The following is a 16,994-nucleotide window of genomic DNA, read 5'->3' as shown; positions in this document are numbered from 1 at the left end:
GGTAGAAATGAAGTGCTATTGATTGTGATTTTAACTGACATTTTCCTGATGACTAATGATGTTGAATATCTTTTTATGATCTTGTAGGTCATTTATATTTCTTCTTTTTGTATTGTGCTTATTCAGACATTTGCCCAATTTTAAAAATAGGGTTATTTATCTTTTTATTTTTGAGTTTTAAGAGTTCTTTATATTTCTGGATGCAAACTCTTTGTTAAATATTTATATAACAAACATTTTTCTACCATTCTATGGCTCGCCTTTTGAAGAACACATATTTTTAATTTTGATGAAGCTCAGTTTGTCAATTGTTTTTCCTTTATGGTTTGTGTTTTGTGTTCATTTGAAGAAATAGACACGCCAATCGTTGCAAAGATTTTCTCCTATATTTCCTTTCAGAACTCATAATTTTAGCTTTTACATTTAGGACTGTGAGCCATTTTAACTTTTGTGTTTGATATGAGAAAGGGATTTAGGTTCTTTTCTTTATACAGAAATTTTGTTGATATGTCACAATTTGCTATAAGCCATTCACATAATTTTGTGAAGTGTCCGTTCAAGTCTTTTGCCCATTTAAAAAAAATTGGTTAAAATTTTAAAAATTGGGTTGTTTTGTGCTTATTGAGTTATAAGAGTTTTTAAATATATATTTTGGATACAAGAACTTTTTCAGTATGTGTATTGTGAGTATTTTCTTCCAATCTGTGTCCCGCCTTTTTGTTTCTTAATGAGATTTTTTTTGAAAGAGCAGAAGATTGAAATTTCAATTAAGTCTATTTAACCTTTTTTTTAATGTTAAGTGCCTCTGTGATTTGTCTAAGAAATTTTTCTGTATCTCAAACTCATAAAGATTTTTTCTGATTTCTTTTAGGAGTTTTATAGTTTTAGATTTTATGTTTAGGTCCGTAATCCATTTTGAATTAATTATTGTGCATGGTGTGATGTAGGGGTTGATGTTTGTTATTTTTCTATTTGGATCCAGCACCGTTTATTGACTGTCCTTTTCCCATTGAACTACCTTCACATCTCCGATGAAAGCCAATCGACTGTATATGTGTGGGACTATTTCTGGACTCTATTCTATTTCATTGATTTAAATTTCTATTCGTATGCCAGTAACACATTGTCAAGGTTACTATAGTTTTGTAGTAGTCTTGAAATTAGGTTGTATAAGTCATTCGATTTATTCTCCCTTTAACAATTATTTTAGCTACTCTAGTTTTCTATTCTTTACATTTTCTATAAATTTCCAAAATTGTTTTACTACTTGAAAATCAATCAAAATAGTTTACCGTGTTAATCTATTAAAGGAGAAGAATTATGTGGTCATTTCAATAAATGCAGAAAAAGCATTGGGAAAAACTCATTTGTGATAAAAAGAAACTTACAGCAAATTAGGAATACAAGGAACATTCTCAGTTTAATAACGAACATTTAAAGACACTTAGAGCAAATATCTTATTAGATAGTGATGTATTGAATACTATGAGTACAAGGCAATGATGTGTGCTGTTCATACTTATATTAGCGTCATAATTGGTGATCCTAGTCAGTGCACTAAGGCAAGAAAAGATAATAAAAGGTATACATTTTGGAAAGAAGTAAAACTATTTGTAGATGACATTGATATCTATGTAGAAAATTCTAAGTCACCTACAAAATATCTGCTAGTAATAATTGAATTTAGCAAGGGATAAGTATAATGTCTACATACAATAATCAATTGTATTTCTGCCTACTCGTAGCAAACAACCAGAAAATGAAAGGTAAAATAATGCCATTTATAATAGCAGCACTAATATAGGAACAAATTTAACAAAAGATGTGGAAGACCTCTATATAGATAAATACAAAATATTGCTGAGATAAATTAAAGAGGATGTATGTGGAGCTTAAGTGTTGGTGAACATGTGGAGATGTGGGGAGAGTGGCACACTCAGCATGGAAGCTCCTCCCTCTTTCCCCCATACCTTGCCCTGTGCATCTCTCCCATATGGCTGTTCTTGAGTTATAGCTGTTTATAACAAACCCGTAATCTATATTGCAGCTTCTTATTCGTTGATTTTAAAGCAGTAAATTCATTGTGGAGCAAACTGGCAGCAACTGTAAGACTCTTGGCTTCTGTGCTCTGTAGAACCATGGCTTCTCAGGTTCTAGCTGCCTTGGTAGCTCTCCAGCTACCAACCCTTCATGAAAGATTCCAGATGAACAAAAAAATTTTGGGGAACCATGAGAAAATTACTTATTTTAATAATCTATTAAGAGTTCATATTCAGATTGCAATAACAAGCATGACTTGACCTTCCTGTGTAGACTCCAGGGGCCCGTGTGGTTGGCTCTGCCATCACCTCTACACAGCATGGTCATAGTATACACCCACCATCCTCTACCTCCTGTGAGCACAAGCAATTCAGCTGTGTGGCTTTCTATAAATGACATACATGCTATAAAAAAAAGTCTGGCCCTCACAGTAGTTCTTTCTTTCGTGGCATGTAGAGAATACTCAAGAAGAGCTCCCATACTCCAGGATCTGCAAAATTTTCTTGCTCATATATAAAAATCACCTACAATTGAGATAGCTGCTGGGCCCCAGCTATCACACAGTATGTCATATTAATAAAAACCATAAACATACAGGCATTATTTTACCGAAATATAATTTAAAACCAATTTAATTCGAGGGCACATTTTGCTCATAGTATTTTATTTTAAAAATACAATTAGCTGTTTATATAAAATAATGTTAATATAAAGGTATTTTAACTTAAATGTTAGCTCTGAAGATATTAGATATTATTTTATGCAAAGCTTTTAAATGACAGTAAAACAGTTATGAAATGGCAAAGAGAAGTTATATGTATATATACATAGGTGTGTGTGTACATATACATATATTCATGTATATACACACACACACACACACACACACACACACGTATATGTGTTTGTGTGTTTGTGTGGAGAGAGACAGAGCACTAGTGCCAACTAGCTCTATCATGCTTATTTATGGGTTAGAAGCCTCAGTATTGTTAAGATATTATTTCTCTCCAAATTGATTTATCGATTCAAGCCAATCCCAAAGTCGCTGCAGGAGTTTTTAAAAAAGATATTGATGATACTTTTGAGGATCAAGGTAAGATTTGGATTTACTACACTAGATAATTTGGTGCTCTATTCCTTTTCAAATAAAGGAGTGATGTGTTGAAAATAGTGTCTGGGGAAGATTTTTCTTAAAATTGTTTGAGATGCATTGAAACAGAAGGAGGTTGGAATTTGGGAGACTGGAAGTCCTTAAGTAATCCAGGTCCTAATAGACAAGGATTGGGCTCAGATACCAATGAAAGGGAAGGAAAAAGTTAAATGTCTCTTGAGACCAATGGTACGCCTTGGTACTGTGCCAGGAATGTAGAGTGCAGAGTATCTGTAAAACTCAAGTTTAAAGATGCAAGTTCTTTGTTCTTCAGAAGTTCTCAATCCATGCAGGGACCCTACATAATCAATAGCAGCAATATAGTGTGCCATGACATGCTGTAGTGTGAAATATAGGAAGAACTACAGGAAACCCAGATGAGAGCAATTAATGCTGACATTGAGTCCCTGGGGAGTGGGGACTACGCAGGGGTGGTGCCATTTAAATTGGATGATGGATTCTTAGTAGAGTTAGAAAACAAGGGGAATGGAAATGCACAGAGGCATAAAGGGCTAGCCTGGTTCAATAAATGGCAAAAAGACTAATGTAATTGGATATCTTTTCCTTAAGGGTATTGGTCAGAAATGAAGCTGGAAAAAGTAGACTGGGACTAAATCATGGAGGGTCTGATGCCACCTAATGCCATCTTATGCTGTCCACTTTTCTCTCTACTCATCTGTCTTATCAAAAATATGCATCTTTGTGCGCATGGGCTTGTGTGCACACACTGAACTCCAGAATCTCTTGCTGTGATTGTACTACAGTGAAGGAGAGGGAGTACTGTGATTGTTAGAACATCACAATCCTATTTACCTCCACTCTTAGCTTTTTATGTTCTACTAATGTCTCTAACCCCATATTTCTGAGAGAAGGGGTGATCTGCAGGCTGTTTAGAGAATATGTTTAGAGTGAGGATTTCCTTCTTTGTGAGTTTGACAATTGAGAATTAACTTGTTATGGACAAATTTTTTTGTGACCTTTCATTTTACTACATTGGTAGTCTTATCAATGTATTAGTTCAAAAATATTTGTGTGACTTTCTTATCTACCTGTCAACTCCTGCTATCAAATATGCACAGAGAATAAAGATTAGGATATCTCTGGGTTTTCTGGGTCACAAGTCTAGCATCTCAGACTCTGAAACATTTCTAATAAAGAGAATAGAAGTCATGAAGGGTTAAATCTTTGGGGTCTTAGAAAAGGACCCAGATTAGTACACCACTGCCTTTTGGGAATATTTTTAAAGCTTTGTTTCTTTGTGAGTTATGGAAGTTCCAGCATAATAGTTCAGAGAAAGGAGGTCAGGAGGGAGTGGAGCAGCAGACATTCAGTGGTGATGAAAGAGTAAAGACTGACTCATATCATGTAGGGTTTGGGTGTGGATGTGCACACTTACAAATGTGCACACTGTGTGCTTGTGGTAGGAAGAAAGGGAGGAAAGGTTTGTGCAGACAAAATATTTTCTTTAATCTCTTTGCAGAGTCAGCTTTGCAGAAGAGAATGCATAAGTAAATAACTGGCATGATTGCTTGTCATATACATGGTGTTCAAAGGGACTCTATAAAACCCTTTAAGTTTAAAGAAGCAAATAGGACTATTAAGTTCTGTTCCCAGCTTTGACAGTTACCCTAGTATTTCTATTTTCCATGATGGTGAAATTACTGAGCAATTTTCACTTTCTTTAATTGGATGAAATATTCTCTTAAGAACTTCAGATTATTTCATCATTATACATTGTATTTTCCTACTTCTTCATCTTTTTTTACACTTTCCTTCTACCCAAAGTCTCTTTTCTCTACTATGGATACAAGTAATTGCTACCTCTCTGGATAGTTCCAGCTCAAATCCCCCTCCATCAGAGCTTTATTGATCTCCTGGTTTATGGCCATCTTGCCTTCTGAACTCTGTGGAATATAACAGTTATATGGTAAATAGTTGACAGTCATATGATAAAATAGTTTTTGTTGTTGTTAAGCCTCACCCGCTTCCAGCACCTACAATCAGAAGAGATAATATGCTTGTGTTTAATATTTTTCTAATTTATTCTTTATGACACAAAGATTTCATCTGGTTTAGGAACATAAAATTAGAAACATACTAGGAATTAATGAATATAATTTTCCCTCCAATGCAGGAATTTTCTATACAGCTTCCTTGTTATATCACATCTCTAGACTCTTAGATAAGTCATTCAAGTACTCTGAGCCTCATCTGTAAAATGGTATGATATTAATACTTGCCATTATTAGAAAAGTTGGATGCAAATGACAAAAAACTTAAATTAGTTGGAGCTTAAACAACATAGAATTTTTTCTTTCCATATAATTCAGGAAACAGTCACCCAAGCTTGTTTTATTTTGTTTGTTTTTTGTTTTGTTGTTGTTGTTGTTAGTTTTTGATATACAAGGCATCCATTCTCATGTTCACCTCATGGTCTAATATGGCCGCTCCAGCTCCTGATATCATGGCTTCAGTCCGGCAAGCTGAAAGAGAAAGAGGAGAAGGAGAAAGGCATAACCTCTCTCTTCAAGGACACTTCCCAGAAGTTGCAAACCACTTTGGCTTATATCTCATTAGCGGTAACTTAGTCACAAGCTACATCTAGCTGTAAGGGAGGCTGATTAAGTAGTGGCTTTATGCTTGGCTAAAATTCAGTGATTCTGTTATTTAAAAAAATGATAACAGATTTGGGGAGATGATTAACAGTCTCTGCCACCCTACTGATATTGTTATTATAAAGATAAATGAGATAATATGTATACTCTGCTTTGAACATGTCTGACACAGGCTCAATAAGTATTAACCATTGTTTTTGTAATTAATCATTATAGGTAGTCATCCATTTACACTAATTTGTTCAACATATATTGAACACCTGTTCTGCTGATACCATGCCTCTCTCTGTTTAAATTCCAGAGAAGACTACCATCCAGGATAGCTTGTCTTTTGTTGAATAGCTCTAAAAGTTAGGCAGTTCTTCATCAGACTAAGCCAAAACATTTCTCCCCGGTAATTCATTTGTCTTGGCCCTGATCCTACCTTTTGGAAACAATATGAAGCAAACCTATTTCTTCATCTCAGTTCTTCAAATATGTAAAGGTTGCTATTAAACCTGGTTCCCAGTTAGTTTATTTGCTCTAAACAGGCATTGCATTAACTCATTTATCTAGTGTATGGTTTGGCAAATGTTTTCTAACGAACCAAAGAGTAAATATTTTTCACTTTGTGGCCCACATAGTCTTTGTCACAACTTTTCAACTCTATCATTGTAATGCAAAAGCAGCCATAAGCATTACGTAAATGAGTAGCCAGTTACTGTGTTCCAATAAAATTGTATTTACAAAAACAGATAGCAGGCCTGATTGTATAACTTGTATAACTCAAGTATATACAAGTTGTATAACTCAAGTATATCTTGAGAGTGATCACATAACCATCTTATGGTCATGTAGCTGAGATTCAATGAGTCGATTCCAGTTTTAGAACTATAGGCTATAGTTGATCAGCCCCTAATTTAGCCCATGGAAACTTATGGACAAGGTTATTTGTAATTGATGTTCCCCTGTCCAGGAGCTGAAAAATTACTCTGTGTCGCTGATACCTTTCATTTATTTTTCTTGTCTTACTACGTTGGCTAGGATATCCAGTGCCCTCTGCAACTCCATAGATGTACTTCCTAGCCAATAATTTCCCTAGACATATTATTCACCCCAATTCATCTCTAACTTAGAAATACTGTCTTGACAAGCGCTTTCTTATTTTGCCATCTTCTTAGCTCACACATTCTTTGACCTCTCCCAGTCTGGCTCTTCTTCAGTATTTTCCTCAAACCTGTCCACATTAAGAAAAGAAGAGTCCCTTTTTCATCTCTTTCTTCAGCCAACAGTCTAGTGTAACTATAACTCTAACTTAACGCAACTTTCCTCAAAGATGACCTAGGGCTGTCCAAGAGGAGGTAGGTAGAAAATTAGCATTTATTGATGGGCCAGGCACTGCTTTCATATGAAATATGTGTGTTTCATCCCAATGTTACAGAAGTGGAAAGTATAACTTGAAAGTGATCATATAACCATCTTATGGTCATGTAGCTGAGATTCAAGGAGTCAATTCCAGTTATAGAACTGAAATTCATATTTGAATGGATCTTGTTCATCTGGCAAAAGTAAATGCAACACCATATCACTGATACAACAGAGCTGCTGAACTTTGGTCTTTTGTCTCATCAGGACATTTACAAGGCATAGAATAACAAATATTTTTCCTGAACGTTTGGTTTTCAAAACATTTCCTTCACAGTGTTATGGAGTAGCTGATTTTATTTCTTATTTTACAGGAGAGAAAGTAAAACTTCAAAGTGGTTAAAATATTTGCCCAAAGTGCCAGGTGCCAATGTCTTTCTGTTTTTCTATATGGGATTCCACATTTGCTCTTCTCCAAAAAGCCCACCCCACCTCTTTATCTAGCCAACTCCTTCTTGTCTTTCAAAACTCAGCTCTATCATCATCTTCAAGAAACCTTCTTTAGCAATCATGGTTACCTTATCCCCACCATCTGATTTAGCTGCTCTTCCTCTATGTTAACCCAGATCATGCTCCTTAACTGATGATTTATTAGCTTGTAAGGAAATCAAGGGCAGATCCTCACCTCATTTAATTTTACACTCAATAAATATTTGTTGAATAAAGAAATGACATGAGATGGAGCCACTCACTTCTCCCGGGAGTCAGCTCTTTGTGATGTTGCTCAGTCCTGATTATGGCTGAAGGCAAAACAAAGACCTCAGCCTTCCAGAGACAAACTCAAATAAAAGAAGATCCTCCCAGAAGCCTTGAGTCTTTGCAGCCAGTGATCATCAGAAATTCAAACTCATTGGGTTTCAGACTAGATAGCAAAGAAAGCAGTGTAACTATGGTAAAGAGCATAGGTTCTGGAGTTAGGTTTCTTGGGTTTGAATCCTGACTCCACCATTTTCCAGCAGTATGATCTTTGGCAAATGATAGCTTTTCTATCCTTTGGTTCCTAATCTGTCAAATATGGATAATGACAGAGCTTGTCTGTACTAGTTATCTATTGCCATGCAACAAATTACCCTAAAATTTAGTACCTCAAAACAATAAATATTTATTATCTCTCAGTTTCTGTGGGTTGGGCATTTGGGAGGGGCTCAGCTGAGCACTTCTGGCCCATGGTTGCTCATGAGGTTACAGTCAAGATGTAGACTGTGGCTGCAGTCACGTGAAGCCTTGACTGAAGTTGGAGGATCCTCTTCCAAGATGGCTCACTCAAATGGCTGTTGGCAGGAGGTCTCAGCTCTTGCCGTAGGGAACTCTCTTTATGATATGGAAGATGATTTCCCCCAAAGCAAGCAAGAGAGGAACAGTAAGGAGGAAACCCCAATGACTTTTATGACCTATTCTCTATTTTACTTCCACCACATTCTGTGTGTTAAGAAGAAGTCACTAAGTATAGCCCTCATTCAAGGGGAAGAGAATAAGGCTCCACCTTTGGAAGGGAGAAGTGTCAAGGAATTTACAGACCTATTTCAAAATCATCACACTATCTTTTAGGATTGAGTGAGAATTACATGAGATAAAAATTACAAAGTGCTTAGAACAAGACTTACCTTGAATCACCTACCTTGAAGCACCTACCTTGAAGCACCTACCTTGAATCACCTTCCTTATGGGTGAGAAAGGACAGATTAATTGTCAGGCTGAAGGCTTTGGCTTGAAAAATTGCTCTAAAAAAATAGCGACTATATTGAAACCAAGTTAGTGCTGTAAGCCATTAAAGTTATCTATATAGTTCTCGACATGAAAAATTGTTCACATTTTGAATTTTAAAAAGCAGATACAAAGCAGTATGTACAGTGTGATCTGGTATTTGCGAAATTATATACATATATGTCTGTATGTTGAGGCAGAGGGAGCATTCTGGAAGGAATTCCTTCAAAGAATTAATAGTGATTATCTCCGGGTGGTGAGATTTGTGTTAATAATTTTTTTCTTTGTGTTTTTGCATTGTTTGAATTGTTTTACACTGAGCATATAGCTACAAAAATAATAGAGGCATTTCCCAAAGAAAATAAGAAAAACCAAGTTGAAAGAAGGACGTGAAAAGTGGAAAAAGTTAGGATATAGAACCAGGGCAGTGCTGCTCTGTGTGGGCCGGTTTATTCCCTGTGAAGTATTTGTTTGATAAGGTGTCCTCTGATCCTTCAAAGTAGTTGTGAAGACCCACATGTGCTGGAGGCAGGTGAGAGTTTATGATTGTGCTTGAGGGGACATATACGTAAGGAAAAAAGGAGTAGTTGCTGACTCTTTGGGGAAAAAAAGAAACAGGAGAAGGGGAAGAGAAACATCTGTGTGACAATGGGCAAAAATAGGTCAAATCTGGTGTTGACAGCAGAGCATGAGTATTCATAAATTGCTTTGGGAAGGACAGCTTTACCTGCAAAGGAATGGAATACTTGTGATGGGCAATAGTGCCTTGTATATCACTTATAATTGTACTCATCACATTGTGTTGAAATTGGTTCAATTTTCCCTCTTTCTTAATAGACTTGCAGGCAGATGCTGGCTATCTATCCCATTACACATTTCCCAACATAGAGCAGGGTTCAATAATTTGAAGAATAAAGATGGGCTAAATTACTTTTTTATTAATGCCTTTCATAAATTGAAATTTTTTATGTCTACCAACATTCACCTGAATAATTTCTTATTCACATGAAACAGAGGGAATTAAATATATATTTGAGTTAAGTATATATATAATGGAAAAAACTGGAAATACCGCCTAAAGATGCTTTTTGGTTTAAATCTACCATTTGTTTCCCATTTGTTACATCTGTTCTTTGTTCACCTTTTCCTCTTTTTTGGCCTTCTTTTTTATTAATTGAAAATTTTTATGATTCTAATATTTTGACATTACATGTCCCTTTTTAAAAAGTAGTTGCATTGGAGCTTATAGTAAACATCTTTAACTTATGACAGCCTGCCTTTAAGTAACATTATGCCAATTCATGTAGAAAATAATCTTATAACAGTCCACCTCTTTTTTGTCCATTTGACCTTCGTGATATTATCGTCATACATTTTACTTCTACATTTGTTAGAAACTCCATGATACAGTGTTATTATTTTTGCTTTAAATGATAAATTATCTTAAGTGATTTAAAAAGTAAGAAAAATTGTATTTACTCACATATCTAACATTTTTCCATACTCTTTATTCCTTTGCTTAAACACAGATTTCTACCCGCTATCATTTTCCTTCTGCCCAAAGAACTTCCTTTACCATTTTTTATATGCAGATTTATTAGTAATGAATCCTTTCAACTTTTGTATATGTAATGTCTTTATTTCATTTTCGTTTTAAAAGATATTTTTGCTGGGTATACAATTCTAAGTTGGCAGCATTTTTTCTTTCAGTATTTTGAAGATACACCCCATTCTCTTCTGGCTTGCATTATTTCTCATGAGAAGCCTGCTATCATTCTTATCTTTGTCCCTCTCCACTTTATGTGTCTTTTTTCTCTAGCTTCCTTGGCCTCATTGAACTCTCAACTTTTTCTCGTTAAATCAGGCACACCATTGGGTTCTACCTAAGTTCCATGTCCCTCCCCTGAAGTCTAGAAACTCTCAAGCTGTAAGCAAGGATATTTATAGGGCTTACCTCACTGGTTTTTTTCTTCTTTCAGGGATCTTGTGTTGCCTGTTGTTCAATATCTGAAAACCATCATTTCATTATTTTTTTCTAGTTTAAGGCAGGAAGATAAACTGGTCCCTGTTACTCTATTTTTGGCTGAAAACAGTTCTTAAATATTAATTTAGAAAAATGAACACCTAAAACATTAAAACTAACTTCTTTTTTATTAAGTATCTTTTTTTGAAGATTTTTTTTCAACTATAGTTGACATACGGTATATTAGTTTCAGGTGTATAATACAGTGATTAGACATTTATGTAACTTGAAGTGATCACCTTCAATAAGTCTAGTACCCAGCTGACATTATACATAGTTATTATATTTCTATCGACTATATTCCCTATGCTGTATTTTATATCCCATGACTATAAAACTAACTTCTGAGTGCAAAAAACTCTTTCTGCAAAATCGGTTCATATTTTGCATTAGCTTAGAATTATGAGTTCATTTAAATTTTTTTTTTTTTAGTGCCACAGTGTTTGATATTTTCTCTTTTTCTTACAGGAGACATTCAGACTGGATTTTTCAATCATTCTAAGTCAGTGATGGATCAGAAGTTGCAGGATGCAATCCCAAATAAAAGTCTTCAAAATAATTGGTTTAAACAACAGAGGAAAGAGAATCGATCTGCCACCTTAAAACCCTGATCTAGTAAAACATATTGCACATAATAGGAAGTTATAACTGGAGAAATTTATTTGGCTCTTAATGCATCTGAATGAAAGTAACTATCACTTTGTTTCTTAGAGGAATTGTACATCTGAGATTATTTATAACCAGTCATTTTATTAAAATCTTGACATGATCACCAGGAAGGAGAAACAGAGCAGTAGCTAAAACCTGTGTGTTGGTCAAGATGACATCTGAAGAAATGGCAGCTTCTGTTCTCATACCTGTGACTCAGAGAAAAGTGGTGTCTTCTCAGTCAGCTGTAGATGAAAGTAGTGACAAGGTCCTGGATGTCAGTGTCCCAAAGACACATACTGTTAGACAGAGTGGGTCTATACCATCTTATACCATCTCAAAACCAAACAAACTTAAAGAAGAATCTTCTGGAAGCAACTTGCCCAAGATTCTCTCAATTGCAAGGGAGAAAATAATGGGTGATGAAAACAGTGATGAAAAGTGCTGGGAGAAAAACACACCAGATTCTGTGGAAAACCTTAACATTAACTGCAATAACATATTGGAAAACCATCAGCATGGCCTTCCTCAGAGCCAGTTTTATGAAACATGTGATTCTGTCACAGAGGAAGGCCTCTGTTTGGAAACTGGAATCCCTTCTTCACTGGAAAGAAAGGTGTTCCCTGGAATTCAGCTGGAAATGAATAGACCTCCCATGGGCATTAGAGCCTCAGGAAATCAGTCGGCAACCATAGAGCCCAGCAAGGCTCACCCCGATGGCAACATGGCGGTATTTCATTTTCATTATGAACTTGACAGAAGAATGTCAGACACTTTCTGTACCCTATCAGATAACTTGATTTTGGGTGATTGTGGAAACTGTGTATCGCTGCCTGATGTTTGTGAGGAGCAAAAGAAAAATTATATGGCATATACTTGTAAGCTGATGGAATTGGCAGAAAACTGTGACAATGAGAATGGCCAGCTGCAGTGCGATCATTATGACACCGTGAATGACAAATACTTGTGCCGCGAAGGTTCCTGCCAAAAGGCCAGCGTGGTATGTTCAAGTGACAGCTTTTGCAGGGAGGATTTTACTGATAGTCCGTCTGCCAAGGACTTTCTGAGCCATTTTGAAGACCTCCCTGATAACTGTGAAGATGTAGAGGACTTCTTTAAAAGTAAAAAGGAGCGGTCCACTTTGTTAGTGAGGAGATTTTGTAAAAATGACAGGGAAGTTAAGAAGTCTGTGTATACAGGGACAAGGGCAATTATGAGGACTCTGCCTTCTGGTCACATTGGTCTGGCAGCTTGGAGTTACATTGATCAGAAAAGAAGTGGTCTCTTATTGCCTTGTGGGGCAGCAACGGGATGGCTATCAACAGTGGTGACTGGGCAAGATGGGAGCCAATGTCTATTAGAAGCCCAGTGGTATCCGGTAAGAGTTAAAGTTTCTTTTGATCATTTATTTAAGCTTGATCTTTTAAAATCCAAATTTTTATTATCTTCATTCATGGAAAATTTTAAGTTCTGTCAAATTATGATTCATAGGTGAAGCATTTATAGTCATTGGAAACTGGTAGATCTAACAGATACTCTGATCAGTAGCTGTCAGGACTGAGTTAACCCTGCAACCACGTAAGTAACAAAATACACATACATATGTCATCAGGAGTGGAGAATTTATGGAAATTTCCTGGTTACTGTGTGTGGAATTACAAGACAGAAACTCCTGGTACTGGGAAAACTTCATCAACTGATTATCTAGTTGTGTCCTTTGCCAACACATGCCTGTCTTCCTTTACTGTGTTTTTAGGTTGCAAAGCCTAAAGGAACTTAAAATCTGGTTTCCTCCATTTTCCAACCAGTGTTCCCAGTTTCTTCCCTCTTGACCGTTTTTGTGCCATGGACCCCCTTTGGCAATTTGGTGAAGGCTGTGGATTCAGAAGAATGCTTTTAAATGCATCAAATGAAATACAAAGCATGATAAGAGATACAGATTACGTGGATATACACTTATCAATCTATTTTTTGAAATTGTGACATAGTAGGGTAGGTACTTCTTTATTAACATACTATAAACAACGGCACCTAGTTGTGTGCTAATTACCATCAAAACAGTGATGAACATAATTAGGGAATGATTTGCCTGAGATTTTCCAGTTTTGGCTCTGTAAGTCCTGCATCCTGGGAAATCTTTCAGTCCTTGGCAAAGCAGGGCATTTGGTCATACTAAATATAAATACTGTTTTAGGGTCTCTACCATGATTGTAATATGTAGAAATATTTGTGATTTCTGTTGGTGACAGATACTGCTATTAACTACTGAGGTTTGTTGCCTGTATTCATAATTGAAGAAAATGCTAAATTTCTAACTCTCGCATTTCAGTGTTTCACAATTCCTTAAAACCATGTCCTGTAAATAAACACCAGTCTAGAAAAACATCCCCTTTATTGAAATATTACTATTATATTTTGACTTTCATCATCATTAATCATGATAGCTGAAATTTATTGTATATTTTACATGTGCCAGGCATTGGGCCAAATATTCTTGATTTTATGCAATTATCTTGATTCCCTTCTGGTATTGGTATGATTATTAACTCCATTGTATTGCTAAGAAAACAAAGTCTTAGAGGTCACTTAGCTAGTAAGTGGTATAACTAGAATTGTAATCCAGGCAGCCCACACTCTTAGTTCTTCAAGATCCAGAAAGAAATAAAATTTAGGGTAAGCTTTTAAAGGAACAGAAGGATTCTTTTCATTTCAGCATCTGTTGAGTAGCTGCACTCACTGATGCTTAGGGATCTCAAACTTGGCCATTTTCCATATGGCAATTCTAATTTTGGTTACGTGTTAGAGTTGCAGTGTCCAGAGGGTCCAAGACCCTCTGAATCAGAATTGCTAGGGTAGGGCACAGCATGAATACTTTTTCAAAGTTCCCTTGGTGATTCTATGATTCTGTGGAGTTGAGAACCACTGACCAGGAGCTTACACTGAGCTCTTTGCTTTTTTGGTCAGGACATTTTGGGAATATTACTCTCCCTTAAAGACCCTGATACTGCTTGGGCTCTCAGGAATGTCAGGGCTGACCTGGGAGTTACAGGCCCTTCTCTCTGTGCATTTGACCTCCCTTTTACCCCAAAGTGTCAGTAGGTTTGTTTTTTGCATCTTCACCTGATACCTCATGAAACCTGAGTCACGGTCAAAGTGGTATCAGCTACCCACATGCCCATCTCTTCTGACTGAATTCTGAATTCTGTCCACACAGGGAGAAGGGAGTTCATCATCACAATGTCTCATCCCACTTAAAAATGCAGTGATTTTTAAATTCACATACACCTGAAGTTGAACATTAAGGATATAACAAAAGTTTATAGCAAAGTGAGTAGAAATAGATTGCTTGAGAACCATTATCATAGTTCCCCCACACACTTATTATAGACATGAGGGTCGTGAATCTGGTATAAATTGCAGAATAATTTTTGGCATGCCTATACTCATTCTTCCAGTTTCTGGAGCTCTGCCTCTTCTTCTGTGAGTGTTCACTGGTTCCTAGCTCAAATCGGCCCCTTTCTGTCAGAGGCCCTGGGATGGGTACTTTCCAATGAAAATAACTGAAGAGATGATGCAAATCATCTCCTTCCTTCTTAGTCTCTGGAGGCTGAGAGAGGTTGCCACACCTCAGTCAGAGTGAACTTGAGGAACTTCTCTCTTCTCTCTGACCGGGTTTCCAGGAGACTGTGGGCATTTTTATTAATTCTTAACATGCAAGTGGGGGATGGGCTGACTGTCCTTTCTTAAGGGAGATTTCTGAAAGGCAGAGACTTTTTTGAACATTTATACCATGGCAGGAATGAATCAGTATTTTCTAAAGTACAGTATTCTTTCTGTATCTCATTTTTCTTTAGTTTCTAGTCTGGGAGAAATCCTTCTCAAAAGTATAGCCAGTTTTCCCAAAATCCTATAAATTGCTTCTTTTGGCTAAAAAATGCAGACTGTAATGCTCTGCTTCTGTTTCGGTTTTCTGATTATTTCACATGTGTTCCTCCTGGTGCACTAGTCAAATTGCAAATTTATTAAGGGCAAGAAACGGCCCTACTTTTTTTTCTACTCTCTATAATTCAAACATAATGCAAATTATATATAAAACAGGACAATGTCATGCTTAGCAACATGATCTCTGGGGTCAGTTGGCAGTGTTTGGTGAATGAATGCCTCTATCCTCGCTGTGTCCATTTATGACATACTTTGTCATGAACATGTTATCACCTTCTGCTCTTTGGTACCTTCTCTCTCAGGGAAGTTTATAGCAGTATGAATTTGAATGTATGTCCCTTCATCTATCATGTGGTAGTTTGAACAATCTTTCCCACACATTAAAAAAAATGTATTATTTGTCCAATTAGTTCTTTTTCCTCACATTAAAATTTTTCTTAGGTTCCTTTGTCAGAATGACCTATTAATTTATATTTGCACAGCTGTGCAGAGGAGAATGGATTTGATGGGTGACATTAATGAGGATTAATGCTGGCTGACTGACTAACCATATTGGTATCCTCCTCCCGCTGCTTGTAAAAAATTAAAACCCAACCCCTTATCCAGTTACAGCCACACTCCCTCCCTCCTACTTTCAATTTATTGGCTCAAAAAGACTGCATATTTGGCGAGTGGCTAAAGTCTCCAGGTTAAAGATTGGTTAAGGGTGTTTTTCCTTTTAAAAATTCTCTCTCTGCCTGAATTTTGGGGAGTTTAGGTACCTAGAGTTATTCTGAATATGAAGTACAAGAAATTCCTCCCTCTGAATCAATCATGTAACCTGAATTCCCCATGCACCGAATGATGGAACATGAAAGAAACGAGGATGGCCAGGGCAGAAAGTCCACCAGTTCCTGTAATTATTGCTTTATTTCCCTGCTTTGATCCACAAGAGAAAAGAGCATACAACAATATGGACAGCAAAATAGAAAAAAAAATGTTTTATATTTTTAAATCAGACTAGAAAATCTATAAATTAAAAGGGGAAGTCAAAACCAGCTTTTAGGTTGCTAGTTCCTTTTTTCCTTTCTTCCTTCTAAAATATATCTCTCTACACATTTTGCTACTCTCTAGCAGAGAAAATTACACTTAAGAGACAACGAAAATTTTTGAATGTTTAACATAAATACCTTTGTTGATATACATGTCCTTGATTTCTCTATTACATATAAAGGGACCAACCAATAATAAATTTATTTTCTAAGTTCTAACTTTTATGGGTGAGCAAATATTTTTTGACCCTTGCTGTTTGGTGTTGTAATAGATGGCTGTTGAAATAGCAACATCTCTTGTTTTCTCTTCTGGAAATGTGGTCTCCCTGCAGCTTGGATATAATTTGGACCTTGAAATAATTAAAAGTTCACAGGATGCACAGGCTAAGCTGAAAGCCTGTGCTTGGTGGCATGCCAGGCCTCTTCTTCCATGACTA

At 36.3% G+C, this 16,994-nt stretch overlaps 1 protein-coding gene across 2 annotated transcripts in view; it reads left to right on the top strand.

Moving 5' to 3' along the window:
• Positions 1-16,994, top strand: part of PLCE1 (phospholipase C epsilon 1) — a 291,378-nt gene that overhangs the window by 23,124 nt on the left and 251,260 nt on the right. For both annotated transcript variants that reach the window (XM_025042246.1, XM_025042245.1), the window contains exon 2: positions 11,405-12,962. In XM_025042246.1, the coding sequence (XP_024898014.1) occupies positions 11,757-12,962 (1,206 nt within the window). In that variant the 5' untranslated portion in view covers positions 11,405-11,756. The remainder of the gene's footprint in view (positions 1-11,404; positions 12,963-16,994) is intronic.

Source organism: Pteropus alecto, unplaced genomic scaffold (assembly GCF_000325575.1).
Source record: "Pteropus alecto unplaced genomic scaffold, ASM32557v1 scaffold88, whole genome shotgun sequence".
Taxonomy (NCBI): domain Eukaryota; kingdom Metazoa; phylum Chordata; class Mammalia; order Chiroptera; family Pteropodidae; genus Pteropus; species Pteropus alecto.
Note: the sequence above shows the minus strand (reverse complement) of the source record. Positions and strands in the feature narration are given on the sequence as shown.